Raw genomic sequence first — 27,258 nt, 5'->3', positions numbered from 1 at the left:
CTCTTCTCTTGCTCCCTTCAAGCCAGGGTGACTTGGTTTATGTTGAATGTAAAGAGAATTCTGCCATGTGTCTTCTTTCAAACGTCAGCAGGTGTGGGGTCTTCTAGTTCTGTCACTACCATGAGTTCTGCACCAAAGAAGAGTCAAAACTAGACTCCATAGTATCCTCTGTGACACCTTCAGCCTGAGAAGTAACCCCTCTGTGAAATTCAGCCACTTTCCTGTAACAGAATTTGTCTAGTTCCTTTGAGCTATTTTTGGCTTTATATAGAGACGTGGTAGAGGAAGATTATGAGAGCCATTAAAAAGGAATTACAAGACGCTGTGGTGGAGGTAATGGAAGAAAGGTGTCATGGTGTGGTTGTGCAATAGCTTCGTGTTTTCCATATTGCTCATGCAATGAGGTGAGAGGACTCAGTACCTGAGTGGAAGGGTCATTGTGGCATGGTACAGTATTGGTGCTATATGTAGCAGAGGTTGCATCAGATGGCTGAGCGTTAGCAGTAAAGACCATCTGAAGAGCTTCAGAGTGGGAGAAATCCATGTGGAAAATCCAGCTTTTTCCCAGAACACATCAGATCAAAATAGGTACAAGTTGAATCCCCCAGTTTTTCTGTGCTGTTTGCTGAGAACCGAGTCACTGGATATGAAAACAAATAACTTCATACTCTGTGACCAAGCTAGTCAAAAAGCAGCTATAAATAGGAAACTGAGAAACAATGAGAGGGCAGAAAAACAGTGCTGAGCTCTCAATATGACCCTTTAAGTTGAAATGGCTGGCACAGATTTCATAAACAAGGGAGTTGGGGAAAAACACAATTTGAAAGCATCACTGGTTTTCATCAAATTTTTATTGACAAATCTGTTTCCTTGTATGTTGCCTCTGTATGAGAGAAATTAAAGTAACCTCTTGGATACTGTTATTTGTCAAATGTTGTACCTACAGATCCTCCAAAAAAACTGGCAAATTGATCCTCTTCCCATGCAGGGTTCTCACATATCAGTTTTCTTCCTCTACTGATGGCCCTTTCTCCTTATTCATTTCCAAGGGCCCTAAGAAGAACCATTTGCCTCTCAGCTCACTCTAATCAGCATATGGAGAGATGATATGAAAGAAAGATGCTGATAACCATGACACTTGAAATGATTTTGCACCTTCAGTAGACCACAAGTAGCATGGAACCATAGCATTGATCTTGCTGTATTCATTGCCTCTAGCCTGAGCATACTTCTCGCCTGAGCAGGCTCAGACATTGCATCAGTGTCCTCTAGTAATGCACAGAACTCTTCTTACACTAGCTAATTGAGACTAACTATCCCTCTCAGATGTAGATGAGTAAGTATTAGCCCCACTTTACACCTAGGAAGAGTGGGAGGTGAAAGTGGCTTGCCCATGTTTAAGTGGCAACTGGTGTGAGTGATGTTGGAGTACCCTGTTTGCCTGCATCCCAACCCTGTGCATCCAGCAGTTGTAAAGTTCCTCACTGAACACGGGAGATGAGCAAAGCATTGGGCTATCCATTCTACATTAGCTATTATATTCCTTGCTGGGTGCTAGGTAATGAGAAAGGCATGAGGGGAGCAGGCTCAGAGACACAAGTTGCACTGCCAAGCAGAATAACAGTACTAGTGACATGGTGGCAACAGGCTTGCACTGGCCTGCTGAGCACTGGCAGGACAGCCTAGATAGTCCAATGGCCAAAGGGATTCTGGCTTCATTTCAACTGTTCAGTCTGGCTGCATCAGTGCCCTGGTTGGTATTTCCTTCCTTCTTCTCTACAGAAAAGACAAGATAATTTGAAGCACAAAGCCAAGTCTTTGCCCTCTGGAGGGATTCCAGGGTTGCAGATGGACTGGGCTCTTCACAGTGCTGCTGGAAAGCAATTACATTTGCAGTTCATGGGAAGGGAAGAGGAGGAGGGAGAGTCACTGAACTGACAGCAGGGATAAGAAGGTAGCTCATTAGCACATCATCTTTTCTGCACCCTTCTGTGTGGGAGCAGATCTCCATATGATGACATTCAGAGTCTGGCAGGAATGTCATCCTGAGCTAGTAGGAATTTCTCTGCAAGAAAGTGTGAGTGAGTAGGTTTAAAGGCATCACAACTGAGCTCCTCTGTGGTCCAAAGAGCATAAAGGTTCATCCTTCATAGTCGTTCCTCAAACTTCACTATTAGCGGCTGACGTGGAATATGAAGAGGAAGCCTGGAAGTAGCAAGGTATTCATTAAATAAATAGATACTTCTTGGAGTAGGCACTGTGTCTATGGCAAAGCACAACTGGGAAAGATAGCGTTTCCCTCTACTCTATGAACATCTTCTATGGCAGATGAATTTGTAAGTGAACATTAGAAGCAAAGAGCTGATTGTGTACCAAGCAGTGGCTTGTGCTTGGAGAATTCCAGTAGGAGCCATACAACAGCATCTGGCATGCATAATGATTTGGAGAGCATGAGTCCTGGGACAGTGACAATAGCCTATTGGAAACTGCACAGTACACTGGTAATAGAGATAATAATACACTTAATTATGAGCTGAAGAATGAATTCCTTACGGGCTTATTCAAAAGACTCGTGTGATTGTCTAACAGCACTAAGGGTACATTCTCTTATCCCCTGAGAGGTCCCCATGGCCCTAGAGGAAAACATCACCAAAAGCATGGCTTAACTGTTCCCTATATGAGGTAGTCATGAATAGAAAATGGCTGTCTGTCTCACCTGTCAGGCAAGCATAAATGGCTATGCACCAAGCCAGTCCTCTGTGGCACAGCACAGCTCGTGTCTCTCTTTCATGTAGATGTTTGTGTTCTCTGTGACAGTGTCTGTGTAAGGATCTGCAGTCCTTTTGTTGAGAGGGGGCAGAAAGGAGCAAAACATGAACCCATGCAGAAAACATGTGAGCCCAGTGGAGCACCAGGTAAAGACCAACCCTTCCTATGTTCTCTTAGCTCTTCTGCCTGCTCAGGGTAAGTGCTTTTCAGCTCAGAATGGGGGAACTGGGGTGCCCACAGGAGCTACAGCGCCATGGTGTGGTAACACCTCTTTTTGGAGTCAGCTGTGGCAGTCTGGTTCTGCAGCAAAAAGGAGGCTCTTCAGTATGGCATTGCTTGTGTCAGGATAGGAACTGTGCTGTTCACTTTGGCACATCCTGTAAGGTGGCACTGACAGCAAGGTGGAGGGCAGAACTGGAGAGGGGTGTTTGTCTTTAATGGCAACACAGCCTCCACTGACAAAGCACTGTACAAACAACTGCTGTAAGCTACAGTGCATGACAGTAACCTTTTTTTAACCTCCACTTTTGCTGTAGGGTTATAAATAACCCTTGAACTACGCTAACTGCCCTTCACTGGTATCATTTCCATCCTATGTGTGAGCCTGAGAACAAGAAATCAGAAGCCAACCAGCCATACGCCAAACCATCAATGCTACAGAAGTGAGTAAGTGAGGGGACATGCTGACATCCTTAACCAAAGATGAAGCACATAGAGAAGCATGTAGCCTGCTCTCCCACCCTTCTTCAGGCTGCCCTGGGAGTCAGGCTTTCAAGCCTGCAGCCTCACTAACATGTATGCTACCTCTCCTGCAAGCATTTGAAAGCCCTGCACTCCCCAGCCCCTGTTCCTTTGTGTTCTGCTGGTCGTGATTAAATATTGATGCATTAATGAGCCTCTGACAAGAAACACAACGTTGTGTAGTGCAGGCTGCCATTCGGGGGGCTGGAGATGGTCCCCCACTGCTGCTGCTGAGCCAGGTGTCCCCTAAAGCAACAACTGAGGAAGCCAGGAAGCTTTCTGTGTCCCTCAAAGCTTTCAGACCAGAGGGTGGCTGTTCTGCAGCCCTCTAGTTCAGCTGTTTCCAGTCAGCTTTGTGATAGGAGCCTGGGGAGAGTTGCAGCTTGCTGTCTCCCACACAAACCTCTTTCTCTGTTTGTTAGCTGTCTACTGTGGATGAAGAATTCATCCTGATGCTACAGCTGCAGCCCAGGGATCCTGCCTGTGGCTGGGAGAGCACAGCAGAGCAGGATCCTGTGGTGAGAATCTGATACTGAAGAGGAATGATGCTGTTTGCTGCTCTGCAGTAATGCTCCTTGGGTAGAGCTGCAGTCTGAAGCAGCAAGGTGAGCACTGACTGTCAGAGAGATGCCCTTCCTGGCCCTGAATTCATGTGTTGCATTACCTGGTGCACTGCATCCAGTGCCACACAGCAATGAGTCATTGAGAGTCAGGGCATAAATTCCCCAATCCCTGTAGGTTTCTCATAGGGTAGGGTTTGATTTGTCTCTTACAGATTTGGGAGAGGGCATTAGCTTTCAGTCTCTTTGAAAAGCCTGTGTTGTCTCCCCTTGGCTGCACGGGTCTGTCCTGATACCTTGTCTGTATTGTAATGTGGGCCTTGGTGCTGCACATTCTCTTCCCATGACTCCAACCTGGAAGCTGTCCTTGCAGGCAGCATTTTGCAACACCTCAGTGCACTTCCCATAGTGATACAGACTTCCTATTCGCAGGCTCACTTGTGACCTTGCCACTGCGATCCCAGAGCTGTGCAAAACCTTCTAGCTGTGCCAAAAAAGCACTTTGGCCGGGCATCTTCAATCTGTGACCCTGCAACCCTGATGTTGGTACCCACAGATGTTGCTCATAGTAGCAGTACATGCCTGCAGCTGTGCAGCACAGGGCATTTCGCTCTGTTAGCCCCACTACTCTATTCTCCATTAAACAGAGTGCACAATGACAGAGCACTGCTGTGTGTTCAGTCACAAGAGACCCTACAGCTCTGCTCAGTTAAGGTGCCTCTTGTGAGAGGTGCACAGAGCTTGTTACCTACACTGAGCCTTCACAGCCTCAGGCTGCGACTCCTCTACAGACCTCTACTGGCTGAACAGCGCTGGTCAGGGATGCTGCGGTTCTGGCTCCTGTAAGGCTGCGAGGCTCCTTTACACGTGCATGTGTGAGGCTTTGGGAACTGCTGCAAACCCTTCCATCCTTTCCCTGCTGCTTTCCCTGTCCTTTGGCACAAGATGAAGGTATTCGGGTTTCCAGAGACAAACTCTAAGTGCAGTAGCTGGTATATGGTGAAGAGCTCCTTCCACACCAGAGCTCTCACGTGCTGCCAGTTTGGATTTGCGTGATATGATCTGTTTGTCTCCAGCCTGTTCCCAGCAGCATGCCTCACTCATGGATAATCTATAGTGAAGGTAATGGACAGAAAATGCCCTGCTACCATTGCCTGTTCAAATGGAATAGCCATAAAGCTTTATACTGCAATGGGACCACTCCTAGTGGTACAGTCTTCTTTCCATGTGTTTTAGTGAGAATCAGCTAGTTCATAGCATGCTATATCAGGTTCATTTAGGGTCAGCAAGGGAAAACGGATTTAATTTTCTGATTGTAGATCAGTTATTGCCACTTTGATGTCTTCATTCTGCTGTTGAGGATGTCCAAGGTCTTTCCTGTGCTGCATCTCAGAAACACCTGGATATTATGAAAACTGTAGCAAAGGACAGCTCCTTCCTCCAGTAGTTTACAGTTTAAATAGACAGGGCAGGCAAAAGGTGAAGGAACAGAGGAAAAGAGAGGATTTTGGGTGTTTTTGCCTGCTTTAAGTGAGATGTGAGGAAACCAAGTGCCAGCACACATTTTCACTGGCACTGTTGAGCTTAAATGGGCACATGCCTCTGGTGTGTGTCTGCAAAGGTTATTTATTTTAATTCATATTTGAAAGGTGCTGACTCAACACCTTAAGTAAGTAGCAATATGCATTAGCTGCGTCAGGCACTGAACTGGGCGCTGGATGCTAAAGAGGATTCTCTTAATCTGGCTGTGACAGGTCATTGCTGTTGTGACTGCAGGAGAGCAGATGAAGGCACAGATCAGAGTTACTTAACAGCTCCTAGGAGGTTCCTGTGTGCTTAAGTGTGAATCAGTATTAAATGCAGGTTGCTCTCCTGCGTGTTCCTACACCCCAGCCCCTTAAAAATCAGAACTGCTTTCTGCCTGCCTGCAGGCTGCTCCCGGTCTCCAAGAGGCCTCTGGGATCCTGTTAGGACTACTGGTACCTCATGAAGCAATTGGCAATAAAACAGCAATCCTCCAGGGGTTTGGAAAAGGGACCCCTTCTGGTGTCCATGTGGTCCTTGCATGTAAACAAGGGTATAGGGAGTACAAGGAGGAAGGTGTTCTTCCCACTTGAACCAGGGAACTTGCCCCAGTGTTGGAGGCTGTGACGTTCAGGGTGAGGCTGAAAGAGCTCAGCTACCTCAGGTACCAAAACCCTAAACAGAAAGGAGAAAGGTGGAGCACTTCTAACATCCCACAAAAGTGGGAGCATTTCTAACATCTGGTGATGGGCCACTGGGGCTAACTACTGGGCACCACATTAAATCCCTGTACCTTGATGCCTTAATGTCCTTTCCCATACCATTTGCTTTAGTCAGCTCAGTGCCAGGTTGCTGAATAAACAGAAAACTCTGTGACATACAGGGTGTCTGAAGAGGTGAACCCCCCAAGTCCCTCACATCACAACCTTCTGCATCCAACAGACTCAGATGCCTTGCAGGGCACCTTGCTGCCTTGTGCTTGCTTGCAATAAACCCCTATGAGTTACCAGCACCTCATTTCTTTATCTCCCATTTTATGGGATGTTTGAGACTCACTTCTTTACCTGGGACTGGGCACCAAAGTGGGCAGGGAGAGGGAAGGTGTGGATTGGGGAAGAGGACTGTTTTTCATAGGCAGCCAGGAGCACCCCTCACCACCAGACCAGTGTGTGAGCCGAAAAGGGGGGTGCTGGGAAGCTGGTTCAGGCTTGGGAAAAACAGTTGGCACGTTGTAATCAGGCAGGAAACAGGAAACGGTGCTGTGAGGTAACAAACAGGAAGCTATGATGGCAGTACAGCACGGCTCCCTTTGGGCTCCGGCTCAAGGAAAGCTCTCCTGTGCTGCGAGGGGAGGCAGTGGGAGCGCCTGTGTACCACTGTGTGCTTTGCTCAGATGCTATTTACACTGAGCAGCTATTTAAACAATAAGAGGAGAATGGTAAAGGCTTATTTGCACTTGTGCAGCCATCAGGAGACTGAAGGATATGAATGAGTCTTCACAACATCCTCTGAGTCATGTTAGCGTTAACAGCTCCACCTTGTATGTCAGGAGAGGGGAAGGGCAGCTGTTGAAAGGGAGGCTTTCTCAAGAGCATGTAAGGGTTAAGCCTCTGCATCTCCATAGAAGCATTGCCTTCTCCTCAAATTCATGCCTAAGGATGCTTCTTTCATGGCTACAACCATTGTAAAGGTAGTTGTCACACTTCCATTAATGGCGTTGACCCTTCCAAGAGTCACCCTTCACTCGCAGCTATGTCAGATGCCTCTCCAGGGGGAACGCTGGAAGGTTTTACCTTTTCCATGACCCTGGATAAGTCACACAGTTGGCTTAAAGTAGACGCTTCACGCGTGGATGGCTGCAGTGAGGTGAGATGAACCTGAGTCTGCTGAAGGCAGTGGAACAGATTGTGGAGCAACTGCTAGAGCAGTGAGGAAATTCTTCCTACCTATGAAAAACGTGCATCTGATGTAAAGGATTCTTAACCACACTTGTATCCATGAAAAAGGGCTTTTTGTAGCTATAAGCACATGGGCATTTCTGCCTCTTGCTAGGATGCGAGTTGACTGTTTCTAGAAAGCCAGCCATGCGTTGTGAATTGTATCTAGAGTTCTGGAGAATTTCAAACCCCTCCTCCCAAGCAACTAATGACAAACATAAATACCATTAGTGGAGTGAAAATCAGTGTAATCTAAGATGATAGGGGGGTTGGGGGGGTGAGGTGGTCTGGAGGAAGAAAAGAGCCTCTGTGCTATAAGGAGACAGGAGAGGAGGAGAAGCTATTGATAAAGAAGCTAACACCGAGACCTGGTGGGTTTGAAAGAGGGGTTAGAGCAGGGCCCTTTCTTTTGTAATTATCACACTTTTATCTTGTGTGGATCATATCCCCCCCCCCCCCCCCAGTACATTTTGTTCAGATTGTCTTGTGTTTTTTGCTGACAGTCCTCCAGAGAACAAATGAGTTTAGGAAGAGCAGGGCAGGAACAAAAATGCTTTGGCATTTTCTGCCAAAGCAGAACATGTAAGGCAAATATTAAACAGTGTTCATAGAAAAGGAATTTCAAAAGCACAGTGATTCATATTTGCAGCAAGAATCTTGACCCTGCTCATAAACCATTGTGGGAGCCGTGTGCCCAAGTACAGGGATCGTCAGAGCTCTTGTGTTGTGCCAGGAATGGTCGATTCCTGTTCTGACTGGTAATGGCCTCTCCAGCTATAAACCTAACTCTCAGCAGATTTGTTTGGATATTAAATATGAGTTGGTTTAACTTAATTTATAAAAACAAACACAGTGCCTCTGTGACCTTCTAGGCAGTTAAAAACATAATCAACAAAACCACTGTGAAGCCAGCAACAGCTCAATAAATAAGTCATAAAGCACAGATAAAAGATGTCATCATCAAACAGCCTCTCCCCCAACTGCGTGTTTCCCTCACTTGTCCATGTATTTGCTAAACATGACTATGAGCAAGGTGCTGGTTTGCACTTTGGGACTCTTCCAGGGTGGGTTGGCTGCAGAGGTAGATGGAGTCCAACCACAGTCTCCGCTGGGGTTGACAGGAGGAAAGACTCAGTGCTTGCAGAGGAAATGAGGGATTAAGCCTTTCTGTAGTAGCTACATACAACATTGCTACCTATGTGAGAGGCAAGTCCATCCCTACAGTATGTGGAAGACATAAAGTAATTGTGGGATCACCTGTATAATGCAGGTCACAAAACATCCAGGATGATGTTATCTCCAGATATGGACCACTGTATTTGCCTTAGCTATTAGGTCTCTCCTCACAAGATATGTCAGTCAGAAGCCCTGAGTGACCCAGTCAGAGGGGAGGACATTGTGTCTCCCCCCCTCGCATCTCCCCAGGGTTGCAGAGCTCAATTGAAGGGATGGTTGATCTGTCTGTGGAGATGGGAGCACCTTTGGGAAGGTGACGGTCTGTCATCAGATTTAAAAGGGACAGGACAAAGGTACGTGCTGCTCCCCAGGATTAAATACTGTGCATAGAACAATTGCTTTAGCGTCTGAAATGATTGTTCTGTGCCCTGTCATGTACCTGATGAATCAGAGAGTTCTGTCCTAACCCTGCACACGATAGACCACTGTGCTGCAGAAACATGCCCCAGAGCTGCACAGGGGAAGAGAAACTAAGGACATAAGTAAGACCAGCAAGAGGGAGGAGAAAGAGAAAGGATAGCTTTATGGTGCTGAGTCACGCTGTTGCCCAGGCAAGGTCTGAGAGTGGAGTAGGCAGGGTTAGAGCAGGCACTAGAGAGATGATCAAGGAGAAATCTCAGTGCTTTGAGTGTCACCAGCCAGCAGGGTCACTGCCTGCAAGGTCTGGGAGCTGAGCTGGCAAAACTTGAACAGGGAGAGCGTGAAAGGAGGAAAACTTGATGTTGACTTTCCATAGGGGCTGTAAAACTGAAGTTATGAAAACAATGAAGCATGGCAGAGGGCCGTGGAGTTATGTCAGTTCTGCACAACCAGAGTCTGAACTGTGAACAAAATGTGCTGGGAGTGTCATACCTGCTGCGTAAAATCAGTCTATATTTATGGATCGGGTGCGGGAGATAAGGGAATGATGGGCAAACACAGATACGTAACTGTCTCTTAAGCCATTAAAGTACCTGTTAGTGAACTGTGCCTGTCTCATTTTAGCATGAAGTAATGAAAAAAGACTGAGGAGCAATGAAAATACTTGAAATGCATTTTTACAGAGATGGTTTCATCTGTTGGGCTACATGGTTGCAGTTGCACAGTCACTAATTTCTGTTTCCTCAGCAGCTCATTCGAGGCTAAGAGCTGTTGCTGGACAAGTACTGTGCATACAAAATGCATTCTGCATTTGATCAAGATTCTCCATTTTATCCTACTTTAAGCACATCCTGTATCAAACCGAATTTCTACAAGCATCTCTCATCTGCCCTAACTGAACACCATACCCAGAGCTATATCTGCATCAGCACAGTCCTGCTGCGTGTTGTCTCAGCACCAGTGGGTGCTATAGCTACGGGTATATCCCAGCGTCTGTTTCCCCTAATCAGCAGGCTGGTTAAAGAGGTAAATGAAGGGCTGCAGCCGAACATGGAACAACTTCAATGAAGCGCTGCAGGGAGCAGCACCCCTCTCGCTCAATCCAGCTCTGAAATTGTTCAGGCTGAAGGGCTCTGCGTGGCTGTGAAGTAGTTTCTATCAGGTGCTAATACAAGGGAACACCAAAGAGCTCTCAGTCAGAGTCCATTCTTAAAATTGTTGTTTTGTCACATTGCATTTAAGCAAGTTTGTGCAGTCTTTTGAAAATGAAAACCAAGCTTAGGTGCAGCCCTCGAGCCAAATCTGTTGGTGCGAATGATGCTGAGACTGAGTTGTATAGTTGGACCTGAGAACTCTATCAGCTTGTTAGTGGAAAAGGCATTCATTATTGGTACATTTGCTGTCCTGGCATCATCTGTGACCCTCAAAAGGAATCTTTGACATTCAGGTCAAGTTCTTACAGCCCAGAAGGATCTCGGAGCTCCCCCTGGTGAGTTCATACACTGGGGCTCAGAGATGCACTCGCGGTGAGGGGCAGGTGGGTGAGCAGTCGGTGCACAGCACCGCTCGGTGAGGACAATTTTGGCCAAGCTGTGGGTTAAATCCAGGTCATATTCTGTGTTCAGCTAATTTGATTGTGGTTTCTTTGGCAAGGACTTGGGGATGTGCACACGTGCATAGATTCACATATGCTTTCCATCTCCTCCTGTGTGGAAGCAGGCACCGCTCCTGTTTTTCCTGTGTAGGATCTGTGATCTATTCTGGTAGCTGCATAGTGCAGTCGTGCCTCCAGTAAATATTCACAGATTTCCTTGTAAGCTGATGCTTTTTTCTCTTTCCTCTCTCCTGTGTGGCTACACAAAGGCATGTGTTGTACCTGCTTTACCCTGTGGGATCTACATAATCAGGTCCACGGGTTTTAATGGATTTCAACTCCCTTCTGTCTACGGATATGGTTTCCTGTCTCGTTTTGAGCAGGAAAAGCCAAGTCTTTTTTGGTCTTAGCATTCCTGCTTGCCTCGGCTTTGGGAAGAGTTCTCTGGCTATTTTCCTGTTTGAGTTTTGTGTGTGTTTTGTTTTAAGCAGGACAGAGTGCATGTGTGTATGTAATCCATGTGCTCAATTAAGAGAGGCATCTGTTGGGTTTATTTCACATTGCCGAGGAAGGACTGCAAGCAGGGAGCATCTGCTCGGCTTTTTGTCAATGGCTTGTTTTTCATAATTTGCTCTACAGGGTGAATGTTTGGGGAGGGGGAGGTGGCTTTTTATTTCTGAGTTTCATCTTAGATTTGTTTTTATGGTGGCCAGGGAAAAAATTGGCTGGGATTTGCGAGTTAATTTCGCTGAGAATAGAACTGAGGGAGAAACAAACCCATCCCAAGTAAATAGTATTTACGTAATCTTAATAATGCACCCAAAAGGAGCCTTATAAACTATTATTTGCAGTATGTGAATAAAAAAATGAAAACAATTTGTTACGGCACTTATCTAACGCCAGTGAGGGTTTGGGGTTTTGTGTTCTTTTCAAAACTAGCAAATTTTGGTTAGATTTTATTTTGGGGAAAGATAGGAAAAACATTGACTGCTAAGATGTTTTTTTGGCCTTTTGTCAACAGCAACAAAAAAGTCTGGGTTTAAAATAGAGCAGCACTGGTTTCCTGTTCCTATAGGTTTTGCTTTTGTGCATTCAGATGTTGGCCCTATCGCACCTAGCTGATATAGTGAGAGATTCAATTGTCTGTAAACGTATGTGCTTCAGAGGCTACTAAACCTGCTGGGGGTGTTTTATACCAGTGTGCTTTTACACTTGTTTTGTGGCAACATCCTCCAAAAGGGCTGTGGAGGATAATGACTTTGTGATGCCCTGGGAGGACACAGCTGCTGGTGTAGTGGAGGGAACTTGGGAGGAGAAAGCCTGAAACTCCCTCTAATCCCACAAGTGAAAGACAGATCTTACCCATCACAATCAAACAAGCAAGGACACCATCTTGCAGGTGTAAATGCAGGCGCTGGGCAAGAGTAACGTGAGGGCAAGACCCAGGTCTTACTGCAAGTCTTTAAAGAAATGGGATTAAAAAGAAATAATAATCTTATTTTGTTCTGTAAGTGAAATCCAAGCCAGCCCAGCACAGTTACTAAGGCACTTTGAAATGGTGTTGTATCTGCAACTTTTGTGTCATGAGTTGTCATGGAAGAGGAAGAGTGAGATGCTAATAAAAATAACTTCCCTGACAGTTCAGTCCCACTCCATAGCAAGAGGATGTGTATATATGTGTGTATATATATATGTTATATATCACAATATAAATATGTATAACTTTGTCAGATGAATGCCACTCAGCTGAACAACTTTGTTGACAGCAGTTAGCAGCGTAACTGTTTTACATAAAGCAGCTGACAGCAGTTGGTGTGTAAAGTGTGACTGCAGGGCTGGCTGTGGTGAGCAGGCAGGCAAGCTAATTTCAGGGGCTTCAAGTAAGCTTGGCTCTCACAGAAGCATGGAACCTGAGGTGTAAAAGGACAAACCACAAGAAACATCATAGTAGCAGGAAAGTATTTTCATTGCTTGAAAAAAAAAATAAACTTCAAACTTTGTCATCACATTAAAAACATTACATGAGAAGTAATAAACATATTTACACTTCTGTTTTGATTATAAATATACATTATATACAAAATAATGTTATAAAACGTAGAAAGTTCAGTGCTTCTGATTTTTTCTCTTTAAATTACTGAAATACTAGCCTTCAAAATAAACTACAAACAGACAAACTAAAACCCATATTATTGATTTCTGAAGGTCATCTTCAAACTGGTCCTATGTGGTCAGAGCAGAAGGTCAGTAGTGGACATTATGAAGGGGGTCTTGTCTGCACAATTCAAGGCAGTAGATGGGTAAGTCCAACAACAGGATTTACAAGGGTAGGAATATCGCTGTCCAAGAGATAGCATGATCCAGGTTTCTTCAAAGAGATCTTGTTTCCTCCCTCCTCATTCTGTCCCACCTCATGGTCTCATCTCATTCATGTCACAGCACTTTCCACTGGGGTGTCCGGTATTGCTCAAAATATGCATATAAGAAAAGAGCTTCTGCACACCTCTGGTTTCCAGGGGCAGGCTTCCCCTTTCTGTGTAGCAATGAGTGGGTATGAAAGAAACAGGACAAGCCTAAAACCTTCTAACTCCAATCTCTACCTGTCTTGGCAGAGGGTGTCTCTGTGGATGCTTCACTATTGGGTATTTGGAACTGGGATGAAGGACAGGAGACAGGGTATTGCAACCAGATGGAGAAATTGAGGGGGGGAGTCACACTGCTGCTTCTCCTTCAGAACATAACAGCTGCAATTTTGAGACTATTTGCAGTAGAAGGTGGCACCTAATTCAGAAACACGACATAAACCCCCAACTCTGTGTCAAAATAAGGCAGGGGGAGGGAGAGAATGAGGAAGAAGAAAAAAGTAATGTCTATTCACAATCACTGGTAGTGCAAAGGGCATGAAAACAGCTGAGACAGCTCAGCACATAAAGGTTCTAGGAGCTGATTGATTTTAAACGCATTTGTAAGGCTTTAAATAGAGCTGGGATCACGCCTCCTCCTTATCAATGGGGAAGAGGCTGTACACATTCCTTATCGCAACTTTTCCTTCTCAAATGTTTAAATCCACAAAAATCCTGTCCCACATTGGGGCTTGGGTCAATCAGTTCTCCAAAGCATCACCAACTGAGATGACATGTAAATTCGGTATTCCTCTTTCCTTCCTCCTCTCGCCCCTTACACAGTCTCCAATACATGCAGCAGGAGAGAGGAGATGCAAGTAGCTGTGTAGCAGGAAGTATCAACCACCCCTGCCCAATACTGTTCAGGTAACTGCAGAAAGAGCAGTCAAGTCTTTGTTTGGGATTGTTAGATTCTCTTAATACATTTTAGGCACTTTTAAACCCAGAAAAACATGGAGATCTTGTTTATGCTGTATCCATTATCTGCATAGCAATGCGTCTTTCTTCACACCTTCCATGGCAACATCTGTGATAGTTAAGTGCCTCCTCATCTACCGGCACCTCCCATAACCAGAGTTCTGGAAAGCCAGGGGTCTGTCCATGAGGAACTGGCCTCAGTATCTCTTAAAAACAAAATCCAACAACACGTTTAACCCCTCTCTCTTCCCTCTGCCTCCCCTCTTCTATAGCCAATGAGATTTCTGGTATCAAACTTCAAACAAGGGCAGTAAGAACAAAAAGGTGTATTGCATCTTTCAGTAAATTCACAGTCTGTCCAGTTCACCCAGTTCCATCCTCCGCCTGAGAGCAGCAAGTTGCATGTAAGTAAAAACAGTCCAATCCAGTTCTGAATTGTAAACAATGCAGCAGGAACGTCCATCTACTGGCATTATCATATCTGAGGTGCAAATGGGCTGATCTTCAGTCTTATACCTGTCAGGATATAAAATAATACCAGGAATGAGAAGGAAGCACAGCACAGAGTACTGCAGAACTAACAAGTATGCCAAACCAAAGCAATTTAAGCTAGATATTACTGCAGATTGACTATCAGAGCTCAATGGTCTTGGCTGGGTCCAGAGACAAAGAATCCCCAGCAAAAGATGTTGTCTTTATGATGAGTAGCCTCTCTACCTGGACTGAGGGGAAGAATGCTTACAAACATGGGTGCATTAGGTCACTGTAAAAAGCATGCAGAATAGTTAAATAGCTTGTGTTCAGAAGCATTAAACCTGAATTTCAGTTTCAGGGGCTGGTATTCTGAACATGAAAGTACTTCTGGAGATGCCTGATGTAAATCTGGGAGTCTGGCTTGGGTCAGCAAGATCTTCAAAGGAAGCTACGGTATGTAGGTCAGTTGATGGGAATGAAGTGTCTAGCTGTCATCTGTATCTCTGAAAATCCTTTCACTTAGTCTTAAAGTTTTAATACTGCTGGTTGACTTGTGTTCCAGCTTGCCTTCAAGGGGAAATCTAATATCCACCCTGGCAAGAGAGACAGAATCCTGCAGATCCGACTTCACAGATCACTGCTACACAGCACAGCAAGCTTCTCTTTCCTCAAGCCTAAAACTGCTCCTAAAGACAGCTACACTGAAGGAAGCAGGTATAGGTTAACTTCAAATTGCCTTTAACTTCCATGGAACCTTTTTCCAAAGGGTCAGTAATTCTTTAGGAACTGGTTGCTTATTTAATAATTCCTTTTTAATGTCTTCAGAGTTCAGTGCTAGGCCTTTCCTTTTTCATGTACTGTCCTTTGACTTTCCATATAACATCAAGACTTCCTTACATGGCTCTTATGCCTATCCACTAACACATTCAGCTACCTTCCATCTGCTGTTGGAAATCTACATAGCTTTACCCATTTCCACAGAACACAGATTATCCACTGCAGTCATGGGGAGAAAACATGGGTTTACATCAATAGGCCTGTGAATGATTACTATTCATGTAATAGAATGATCTCTATTTTTGTTGTCTACCTATTTAAGAGGAAATAATCATATAACATGCTGAATTTTTATGGGCTGATGTTTTGTGCTTTCATTCTCTGCTGACATATCCAAGCTCAAAATCTCTGCTTTAATAGAATCAGTGCTGCTAATTTCCTTATTTTCTTCACTGTATGTTCTGTGTGGGCCACAAAAGAGGAGAGATGAATGCTGGGAAACACCGAGATCCCTGAAAACAGAGTAACTTCCTTCTATGCAATTCTAAAGGATAATTTACCCCTTTACTTTGTCAATTTATGCTCATCCACCTGTGTTCTTACTTACCTCTGTGGCTATGATGCACTCATTCCTTTCTTCTGTTATCACAAAGACGGACTGGTACATTGAATCCCTCGGAGAGCATATCGCTGATATCCTACATTCCGGCTTTTCACTAAGGCAGGAGAGAGAGAAATTAACATTAGTTGACTTCTAAGAAGCCTGACTCAAAATTTATCATGAATATGGAGGGGTGTAATGAGATAGCCATGAAGGTGTAGGAGGGGAGTGCAGAGGATGAAGTTTAACATGTTCTATGTGTTGGCAGGACATTATACTAGGAAAGTGGACGTAAGCAATAGCTACTGTCTTCCTACGCTTCTGCTGTGTCCACCCTAACAGCTTACTTCTCAGATCCCTCAATGTAACAGCCCCAAGCTGATCCCAAACAAGGCTTTCAGTACGCACATCAGAAAATTGATGAGCCGATGCATACTTGCCCTTTTCCTTCTTTGAAGGAGAGGAGCTGTTTTTACTCTATCCTTCTCAGTAGGCAGATTATTTTGCCTTTTTAATAAGTAAAATACTTATTTTTAATCACTATATGCCTTAACTGCTGTTCCTCCAAGATCTGTTGAGGAAGAAAAGACACTTCTTGCTTTCACCACTGACTTAGCCACTCCCATTCCCCTTCACAGTACCCATACTAGCAACACCCTGCACAAACACTTAATCTAATTGACTTAGCTAAGGATAACACTTGGCTGTGACACACATACTCCAGTATGAAGATTCTTGGATTTGCTCTGGTTTGTTCGATTATTAGCCGTTTGAGGTTTCTTTTTCCCCCCCATATTTTCTTATCTGCTTCTAGGTTGATATGAAGATGAGAAGCCTTAACAAAGACTAGAAGGAAGACTGCATTCTCACCTGTGTAATCGGAGGGGAGACTTTTCTCCTAAACACTTTTCACTTTTGTAGTATTTCTCCTCCTGTGTCCCTCTACTTGTCAGGTCTTTTACCAGATTGTAGTCCAGTTTATGATTCTTGGGTTTGTAGTTTGATTTCTCCAGCCCACAGTCCACTTCAAGGTCTTTGTTTTTATTGGTGTTTTTGAGCTGGGAAGCTGGAATGAGGTTGTCCTTCTGGAAGTCAGACAGGTTGTTCATTGTCTCCAAGTCCTGCTCTGGGTGCATCCTCATCTGTCTGATGACCATTGCTATCATGCAGAACAGTATGAGCAAAGCCACCAGTCCCACTCCCATGGATATAGCAATCCAGGGGACTGGCTTAGGAGGAAGTGTAACGGGCACTGAATAAACTGGCAATTCACAACGGTTGCCCATGAAGCCAGAAGGACAGTAGCAAACAAAGTTGGCACTATAAAGTCCACTGTAGCATGTGCCTCCATTCTCACATGGTCCAGAAGCACATTCATCTCTGGTTTTGATGTCACAGTTCCTGCCACTGTAGCCTGGCAAGCACGTGCAGGTGTAATCGTTGATTAGGTCATGACAAGTTCCCCCATTAAAACACGGGTTTCTGGCACAATCATTGATGTTTATCTCACATTTCTGACCAGAGAAACCAGGCCGACAGCGACACACACGGATCTGACCAAGGTAAAAGCAATTGCCATCTGAGGAGAAAAAAGTACAATTAAAAACAAATCAGACTGCAATGCACTTCACTTGGAAAACTAAACCTCTCCTGGTTAGCATTTGGTGCTATCTCAATAAAGAGGTTATTTTACAGAGCAACCTCATATCTTAAAGTTCTTTCTAGATTACCCAATTGTATCACCATGCCTTAAAATATTCCCCTTCCAAATACATAACAAAGCTAATTTAATTTACTTAATCCTGCCGTCATCTGGTAAGTCTTGTGCACTGTTTTGTTGCACAGAAAATGCCAGTGAAAAGCCCAGCAAGTGACTAGAATTAGGGTAGATGTGGAATACAGCAGGGAGAGGGACTAATGTGCTAAATGAAGAGTAGAGGTCAGATTGGATTTCTATCACTTCCGCACTGAAAAGCACGAGTGATGCAGAGACACGGAGTTTGGGATAAGAAGACTCACCATTTGCACATGGGTTGCTTGTGCACCGGTCCACTTTTTTTTCACAGTTCGACCCTGTGAAGCCAAAAGGGCAAATACAAGTGTAGCTGGCTCCTTGGTCCTTCTCCAGGCAAGTGCCACCATTGAAGCATGGAGAGTCTATACACGTCAAAGCGCTGTGCTCACAGTGAGTGCCATAGTAGCCAGGGGGGCACAGGCAGTGATAACCATTCTCCATATCCTGCAAAACACAACATTAGGCCACTGTTATTTGATGGCACCAAATAATAGCTGTTTGCATGCTTGATTTTGGTCGTCAGTGAGCACTGTTCAGTCCCTGCCCATCCACTGATGTTCAGTCCCTGCCACAATGATGTGACAAAGGTGACATTTGGTGAGTAAATAACTGCAGGCTGGATTGTGAGAGATAGAGCTGTGAACCAGCCGTATGCAGCTACACAAGATGCAGTTGTAGGGAGCCTACAGGCAGTTAGACAAAAACATTACTAACACCACTACTGTCTACTGGGATCCTAGAGTCTCTCAGAGCAGAATGTGGTATGTGTCAACCTACACAGCTGGAATCAGGCTATTTGTCTTCAGCATGGGAGACCTTTTTATTTTACAAGGGCTTACACTGCTTTGCCATAGCTAAGTCCCCACCACCCAGCTCACAACTAAACTGCTTTTTCTTTCCAAGTCATGTCTATCCAAGGCCTGGAGAAAATGGAGCTAGGGTCTTGCATCATTAGCTTTAATCTAAACATGCATCAGATTATATTTGCTATCTATAATTGATCAGCCTTTATCAACAGGTAAAATCAACCATTGACTGAGGCTGAAAACATACTGAAACACTAGACTGCAGGAAACTAAAACTGCAGAACCCTGTTTCACAGAGAGTGTTCCAGCTGATTGCTCTCATATTGTCAGATACTACAGCAGAAAACAGAAGTTTTCTTTTATTTACTATTAAAATAAAGACTTAGCACATTTCTGTATGAACCTTGGTTTGAGAAGCTTATGTTTTACAGGCCTGCTCCCTCACCAACCTTGCATCTTGCCAAGTTCTCATAATGGCTGCCACAGAAACCAAAGGATCAGTTGACTAGTGCTAATCTAGATGATACATCTCCTCCTGTGACAGACTTCCTCCCCTGACACCTCTCGGGAAGGGTTCAGTGTGGTAGTTGTGAGTGTCAGTAACGAACCCGTGTACTATCGAATTCCCATTATGTTGTTACAGAACCATTTGTGGGTAAGGTATACTGGGGCTTGCTTCACACAAAGACTTTACATTTAAAATGCTCTACCGTGCAACTGCCGCCATTCCTACAGGGATTGCTGTCACACTCGCTGATCTCATGTTCGCAGTCAACACCAGTGAAGCCAGGTTTGCATGAACACGTGTAGCTGCCCTGGCCGGTGTTCATGCAGGTTGCTCCGTTTTTGCATGGTCTGTGGTGGGTGCAGTAGTTCAGATCTGCAAAGATAGCAGGAGATGGAGAAAATGTCTTTTATGGCTGGGAAAAGACATCCAACCCTAACCATTCTATGATGCTATGAGTCATATGAACACACTGTAGTCAACAAAAAAGACAGAATTTTCAATGAAGTAATTAATTCTGTGACCAACAGGAATAGTGGGGATGATAATCCAGGTTATTATCAGTAATAATCAGGAGTTTCAGATTATCCTCAGTTTTAGATACTTCTCTATGTCCGTCACTGTAATACATGAGCTCTGCATTTTGAGACCTGGCAAAAGTTTAACTTTCTTACTGCTTTTGTATACTCTCACTTTTTTATGGGGATAAACCCATTAGCTGAAATGGGATTAGATGCCGAATGGAGAATGTACTTCCTAAGTGTGTGTTCTCCAAAAGACACGCCACTACACTATGTACACAACATGTCACTGAAACAGTAAGCCCCATCTTTGATAGGTGTGATCCAAGGCACATTCTGGGGTGGTAGGGAGGGAATAACGATGTTTTGGGCTGGAGATTGAAACAAACACTGGAAACCTTTTATTGTTTATTTACCATGCTCTCTTGTTATGAATGTTGGTAGTTTAAACTGTCTAAATGCTCTGCTAAGCCTGACAGTCCTCTTTTTATCCCCTTAAATTTGAAAGAGAGGTTAAGTGCACAAGTTCATAGGACGTAAGCAGAAAATCTTTATTATCTCTATAAATACCACAGAGTAATTAGAATACAACTGGTTAATAGATAACTACAAGCAGAAACAGAGCCATGCAACTTTACTTTTCCTGCTCTATTCAGACTTCACCATCTTTATCCTTTAACTGTTCTGAAAACACTTAGCTTGCTTTGAGCACTTCATGATCTCAGTGCCAGCAATGCATATATGGCCTTGAGGACATGACTGCTCAGCTGGCTACAGTTCAGTGATTCAGTGGGTTGAATAGGTGGAAGTGGTCTGGTGTACCTTAAAATGGAACCTGTACTTTTCATTCTTGCTTACATGATTTTTCTCTCATGCTCCAGACTTATCACATGAGTTAACTTCCTTGTATGCAAAATAAGGAAGGCCCAAATGATGGTGTTTACTGCTGCTGGAAACTGTTTAGTAAATTGTTATAGTTGTACAGGGAATAAGTTAAACTTCACTGGAGCAGGCAGAAAACTTGCCTGTTAACACTCATCCATGTTGCAGGGTTTTTTCCCCAAGAGAAAGACTTCTTTTTTTTACAAGAGCTACCATAAAGGTTTGCTTGTTTTCAACCAAAATTGCTACAAATACAGGAATTGGTATCTAGGACAGTGGTGGTACAAACTGATGCCTGTGAACATGGACCTTGCAGAAACTTAGTTCTACATCCAATGGGTCAGTTTCCTTAGTCTGGTACTGAGGAGTACCCAATCTTGAGCCATAAGCATGACCTTCAGAACTAACCTTGATCACAGAAGAGGCCACCCCATCCTTCATCACATATGCACTGCCACTGTGTTTTACACGTCCCGTGGCGGCAGCCTATATGGGGAATGCATTCATCACAGTAGCGGCCTTGCCAACCGGGGCGACAGCTAAAAGAAAAGCCAAATTAAAACATTAATGACATGGAAAAGAGTTGAAGTTTCTATTACAAAGGGATGTTTTAACTGAAGTTTGGATTGTGATTGCCATCTACTCACATGCACTCTCCAGGCTTGTTGCAATATCCATTCTGTTCAGTGCATCCAGACAGGCAGATGGCTGTAAAGAAAACATAGGAAAGCAGAAACATTTAGGTAAATACACATGGCACTACAGAATATGCTTTTTAAAGAGTGGATGCCAGCTTTAAAATAACTACTTGGGAAAGCAGTTTTGCACTTTCAAAGCCTTGCTTTAAAAATTCTTGGTACAGGGAGCTCTGGATTAGGAGGAAGTGGGAAAGGAGAGCCAACTCTTGACAAATTGTCCTTTAGTGTTTCTGTTTATGCAACAAACATGAACCCTTGCTAGAAGAGGAGCAAAAGGAGGTGGTTTTGGCTTGTGCTCACATTAAGATTCCTGCTACTACACCACAACACCTGCCTCATCTCCTCTGGCAGCAGGAATGGTAGAAGCAGTTGATGGACAAGCTGCTAGCATTGTAAGTTGTAACAGGTATTGCTGATTCAAGGTTATCAGCCCAGCTTCTTTCTCTGCTAGCTCGCTCTTTGCTGCTAATGCTCACAGAGGTGAATCACAGCGCTGGCAGGCAAAGGAGGCAAAGTCCTCAGCATGCAACCTTCTCTCTCCAGGCAGGGAGTGGAAAGGTCAGCAGGGGAACATGGCCCCAGGAGCCTGCAGGTAACCATGCACGGTGCCTTGCTTCAGTGTCAAAGCCACCGTGTTTTAAGGACTGACCACAATGACAGCTACAGCCGGGGTCAGACCAGCTCGTGGAACAGGACAAGAGGACATGGGTTTGTGTCCCTTCATCAAATAAGCTCCCTGATGGCATGGGGCTGCATTTCCTCAAAGCTTCTTGGGCACCATCCCTTCTCCCACACTAGCACCCGCTCAGCACAGAGCAGGGCCTTCGGGAGCCAAAGTGGGTGATGCTACACAGGGCGTTGAGGCCCCCGCACTGCTCCCAGTGTGTGTGGGGAGCCCCCAGCCTCCCTCCGCCTCTCGGCAGCTGTTGCCGACGGCGGGGCACTTACGTTCAGTGCAGTACTCGCCGGTCCAGCCCGGCAGGCAGGCCAGGCTGCCGTCCGCCTCGCAGACGTAGTGCCCGAAGCGGTCGTCGCGGCGCTTGCAGAGACGGGAGCAGCTCTCGCCGTAGTAGTTCTCGCTGCAGACCACCCGGTAGGAGTAGCGCAGTTGGGTCAGCGGGCTGCTCTGCACGTCCTCCAACCAGTCCTCGCCCACCGACAGCGACCGCTGGATCGACATCTGGCTGATGAGCCAGTCCTCAGAGGGCGGCAGGGAGCCTGCGGGAGAGCGGTCCCGTGTCAGCGGCCACCGAAACCGCAGAGAGAAACCCCCCCTACCCCGATGGAGGGGAGTGGATATGTATAGACACAGATGTGTGTATATATAAGCGTGTGTGAGGGTGAGGTGCCCCACGTACGAGGATGGCCGTCGGGGTGCGCTCACCCCGGCCGAGGGGGGCTCAGCGGAGGGGCCTTTGAAAGCGAGGGCTGCCGTGAAATATCCTTTTCCTCTCGGCTCAGAAAAACATCCCAAAGCCATTATTCCTTTCCAAAGGGCGGAATTCGAGCAAGGTGTAAAATACAGGAAAAGGCGGCCGGGGCTCGCTGGCAGCCTCCCGGGTTTCTCACCGCAGCCTGCCTCGCTTTCCCACGCCAAAAATAAACCGGAGGAAACGCAATTGTGTTGGAGATTAGGCCAGGGCAGAATCAAAGCGGCCCCTGATGGATATCGTCGGGGGACCGGCTCCTGATGGTGGGATAAAGCCGGTCCCGGCAGTTATGGTATAAACAGCTGAGCCGGGGCTGCCGTTAACCGTTTCGGGATTGGGGAGGGAAGGAGGGGGGGATAAAGAGGGGGTAAAGGGGCGCTCCCGACGCGAGAGCGACCCCTGCCGGCGGCGCGCGGCTGTAGTCACCTTCCGGCAGGTAGTTGACGGGAGCGTGCCAGGCCTGGATGATCAGCGAGAAGGTTCCCTGCGGGAAGAGAGGGGGAGAAACCAAAGTCAGACCGGACACCCGGATACCTGGCATCCCAATGGGCACCCCAGCAACCAACCGGGCAGCCGGCATCCAAGCGGGAGCCCTTGCAGCCCACCCGGCATCCCAGTGGGCACTAAGGCATCCCAAACAGGCACCCCATCCGGAACCTCACCGGGCACCCAGTATCCCACCGGGAGCCCTGACACCCCTCTGGCCACCCAGCAGCCCCCCGGGCACCCTGGCACTCAACAGGGAACCCTACAGGGTATCCCCGGCATCCTACCGGGCATCCCAGCATCCCCGTACCCACCCGGCATCCCAATCGCCCCCTGCACCGGCATTCTCCCCTCGGCTACGCGCTTCTCTCTCTCTCCTACAGCCCGCGGATCCTCACACTCCCCCTCCACCCTTTTGCTTTAATAACGTTTATTATCCCGAGTGCTCCTGGACTGGGTGCGCCTTTTTAATCTTTTTTTTTTCTTCTTTTTTATTTCTTTTTTTTCTCTCTTTTTTTCTTTTCTTTTTTTCCCCCTTTCCTCCTCCTTTAAAGGAAGTTCTGGGAATAAATCTAAAGGCGAAAGCGGTTTGTTTACGCTGCCGCGCTTCTCCTTGCCCTGCTGCCCTCCTGCCCCAACGCCGCGATCAGGTTGGAAGTGAAATCTCACCGGCCACGTGAAATTAAAGGGTAACTTGATGGGGCTGTCAAATTTCTCCGTGTTCTTGATGCTGAAGGAGTTTGTCCCCAGTACCGGGGTGATGATGCTGCCGAAAGTGCAGGAGCCCGGGGAGACCACAACCTGAAAATGCTTCAAGCAAACGCGGAAGAAGGTCCTGCACTGTGGGGAGCAGGGCTTCCCGCTGGCCAGCGACCCGTGGCTGTTCACGAATTCGTGCAGCTCCAGCTGGAAGACGCCAGAGCCGGACACCCTCTGCACAAAGGGGAGACACACAAAATAGCCAAATCAGACCTTACCCGGCTCCGCCGCGCAAACTTGTGCCATCACCCACTTTACAGCTCGCGAACCCTCTTTATTTTTGCGATGTGCCATTACCTGCTGCAAAATCATTAACAGAAACGTCAAGCTAAAGGTGCGCAAGGCTGTCATCCTTGTGTTATTCGAGCTCCTAGGTCTTAGTGGGTTTAGTTTTCCTCCTGTATTCCTCAAACGGTCCAAGCGAGAGGTTCTCGGTCGAGGGAGAAAAGAGGCGCGTCACGGAGGTTCGGTTCTCCCGGAGCAACCCGCTCTTCCAAATATTCCCCGAGCACCAGCAGAAATCGGAAGGTAAAATCCAGGTGTCGATCCCCCCCCTTTCTGAGTATTAATCCTGCAGCCGACCGCAGAGCTCCGATCGCCGCCGCCGCCGTCGTCTTTATAAACTCCAGGGCCGGGTGGGATTGGTGGGAGCCGCGGAGGGGAGCGCTGAGCGCGGAACCGCTCCTCCTTCGGCCGGTGCTGACCGCGCTCGGTAAATGGAAAACTTGCCTCGCTTCGAGCTGTTTATATAGTTGCCTCGCATCCTCACCAGCTCATTATGTAAACTGTCAGTCAGACTCACGGGAGATCCCTCCCCTTTTCCATCTTTCCTTTCTGGAAGAGGAAAAAAAAAAAAAAAAAAAAAGAAAAAAAAAAAAAAGAAGGAGCCAAATGTTGCGGAGAGCTCTCGTATCCAGAATTAATACCCTGCTGCTGCCGCCGCCGGTGCCGCGCTGCCCGCCGCGGGGCCGAGCTGATTACGGCCGAGCCGAGCATCTGGTGAGATATTTACGGCGCTCACCCGGGGAGAGTCCCCTCGAAAATCAGACGCCGCTCCGCAGAGCAGCCTTCACTGCGGGCGAACAATAGATGGAATGTTGAAACAACAAGTTAGTTAGCTAGTTAGTTAGTTAGTTTGCTCCCGCTTCTCCCCCCCCACCATCCTCGCCCGCTCCGCGTATCCCCCAGCCCGCCCTCACCCCTGGACGGGACGGGGCGGCCGTGGAAGGAGCTGCCCTGCTTAGGGAGAAGCTGGCCCCGGGTGGAAAGGAAAAGTAAAACGGTGCTTGCTCGACGGGCAGGCACCCGGGACGGCCCCGCCGCCGCCTCCGGGGCGCAGCAGAGTGCTGGGAGGGGGAAAAGGGGAAAAAGCCTTGCCGGAGGCCCTGCGTGATCCCTGACCCCAGCTAACGGCGATGTGTCGAGACCCACTGAGAGAGGGGCCGGGACATGGGCACGGCGGGGGTCTGCATGTGCTCGGTTGCCCTTCCGAAACGGTTGGCAAACGAGCACTGAAGCGAGGTGGCTGAAGCCAGAGGCAGGGAAGAAGCCCGGCTTTCCTGCTGCTGCCCCGGCCCCCAGAAACACGGGAGAGGTGGGAGAGGGGCAGGGGCCGGGGTCTGGCGTGTGCCAGCAAAGCCCTCGGCCCGCGGCAGCGTGCGCTTATTGTTGGGTCGCGTGTCCCTCATTAAAGCCAAGCACAGAGGCGGCCTTTCATGTGGCTTTTTATTTCAGCTTGTTAAATGGATGGGAGGCCGGAGGGGGGGAGGGAAGGAGGGAGAGATAAACCCTCAGCTGTATGATAATGAGGGTTTGCCACCTCTGTGCCCGCTCGCAGGGCCGCGGATCACCTGGGGAGCAGCGCCGGGGCGCAGCGCAGTGCGAGGCCGCCTCTGTGCTCCCCCGAGGGGTCCCTCTCGCAGCGTTAATTCCCCCATCCGGGCTCTTCTGGGGGAGAATAAAGAAGGAAAGCCAGGATCTGGTCTGTCTGGGGGCCAGGTCGCGTGGGGAGGGCGCACTCCAGCTGAACCTCCCCGGCAGTCCCACTTCCCTGGAAGCAGCTTTGGTCCGGGATGCGGTTCGGGCCCTTGTGAGAGCACACTCCCGCTGAGGAAGAGGGGGCACGGCTTCCACGGAGAAATAGCTGGGCTTTGCTCAGGGAAAGGCTACGGACACGGCTGGCGCCGTGAGCGGTACCACCGCATCTGGGTCCTGGCAGGTTTAGGGACAGGGCCAGACCGAGAACAAGTATTGAAACTTCTCCCTGGGAAAGCCGGAGCCGGGGGCCACAAACGCTGGCAACGTTGAGGAGCTGCACCTGAGGTCTGGAGGCAGTGGCCCGGCTGTCCCGAGGATGCACGTTCATGCGTGTGCGCGCGTGTGCGCGGCCTCGGCGGGCACGGGCAGGAGCCGTGTCCGTGGTAGAGCTAAACAGCAAGGCAGAGGCACAGGCGAGGAGCTCTTTTGTCTCGCCCTCGTAAACAAGTGGGAAGGAGGAATGTGTCGCTGCTGATGAACTCGGAATTTTGCAGCGATCCGCCCGGCCAGATCCCGGCTTTACCAGCAGCAGCGTCAACTGTCAAAATCAAATCTGATGCTAATAGCTTCGGTACTAAATAAAATGAGAGGCCAGATAACATCAGTGCTTGATAAATGGTAATGAGTGTCTAACCTAGGGGAACAGAAGGGCTGTGGGGCTCTTTAATTCAGTATTGAAAGGCTAGCTGGGTACTGCAGGCTCTAGCAGATGTTAGTATGTGTGTGTTTTGATTTTTGACTTGTATTGGACGTTTATTAGGCTAACCAGAGCCACCCCACGCATGGCCACTTGGTCCAGGCACCATCTGGCACAAGCAGGGCGGCGTGCAAGAATAGGGCCTCGCTTCGGTGCGGAGGATCCACAGGCAGCATCTACCATATGGACCCGGAGCTAATGTAGGTTAAAGCAAGACAAGCTGATCTCTGCTTTTCACAGCTCCGCCAAACCTCCCTGCCCGTCCCGGCAGCGGGTACCTGGGCGGCCGGGGGAGAGCTCGCACCTCCGGCCCCCCCAAGCCCGGCAAGAGGGGTGCAGCCCCCGGCCCGCTCAGAGCCTTTCGTTGCGCAGCCGCTATATCTGGAGTCAAACTTCGCACCAAGTTTCGCTTCTTCCCGGCAGGAGAAGTCGCTGCAGCTCCCCACGTGTTGTCGCACCCCCATCATTCCCCCCAAAACAAATATTTTCAGAAGTGGAACAAAACAGAATAAAATCCTCATCGAAACTCCAGGGCATTATTTTGATTACGGCTATAAAAAGAGCCCGTAATAAAATAATAACCGGGGAATATAATAAACCACCTGCTGCATGTTGACACACAAGCACACGGAGTTCAGATCAAATAAATAATAATAATAATAATAAAAGTTGCATTAATAGCATCAAACAGCTGAGCCTGAAAAGCCGACGGGGAGCAGGTCGGCAGCGCAGCTCCTGCACTTTTCCGT

The 27,258-nt window shown here is 47.3% G+C and overlaps 1 protein-coding gene and 1 long non-coding RNA gene across 2 annotated transcripts in view; one reads left to right on the top strand and one right to left on the bottom strand.

Moving 5' to 3' along the window:
* LOC115945629 (uncharacterized) overlaps nt 1-24,420 on the top strand; it is a 28,229-nt gene extending 3,809 nt beyond the window's left edge. Inside the window, exons 3-4 of the long non-coding RNA XR_004079931.2 lie at nt 15,078-15,229; nt 23,571-24,420. This is a non-coding gene — a long non-coding RNA (uncharacterized lncRNA). The remainder of the gene's footprint in view (nt 1-15,077; nt 15,230-23,570) is intronic.
* DLL4 (delta like canonical Notch ligand 4) lies at nt 12,779-24,396 on the bottom strand. The gene is made up of 11 exons (XM_005143932.4): nt 24,073-24,396; nt 23,686-23,949; nt 22,957-23,014; nt 22,049-22,318; nt 21,050-21,110; nt 20,811-20,941; nt 19,205-19,374; nt 17,913-18,132; nt 16,764-17,472; nt 15,900-16,008; nt 12,779-14,557 (listed from the first exon to the last, which is right to left on the bottom strand). Exons 1-11 carry the CDS (start codon nt 24,124-24,126, stop codon nt 14,552-14,554), a joined length of 2,052 nt encoding a protein of 683 aa, XP_005143989.2. The 5' UTR covers nt 24,127-24,396; the 3' UTR covers nt 12,779-14,551.
* Nucleotides 24,421-27,258: the final 2,838 nt, after the last annotated feature.

Source organism: Melopsittacus undulatus, chromosome 4, assembly GCF_012275295.1.
Source record: "Melopsittacus undulatus isolate bMelUnd1 chromosome 4, bMelUnd1.mat.Z, whole genome shotgun sequence".
Classification (NCBI taxonomy): Eukaryota; Metazoa; Chordata; class Aves; order Psittaciformes; family Psittaculidae; genus Melopsittacus; species Melopsittacus undulatus.
The sequence above is the reverse complement of the archived record's forward strand: the minus strand, read 5'-3'. Positions and strand labels throughout refer to the sequence as shown.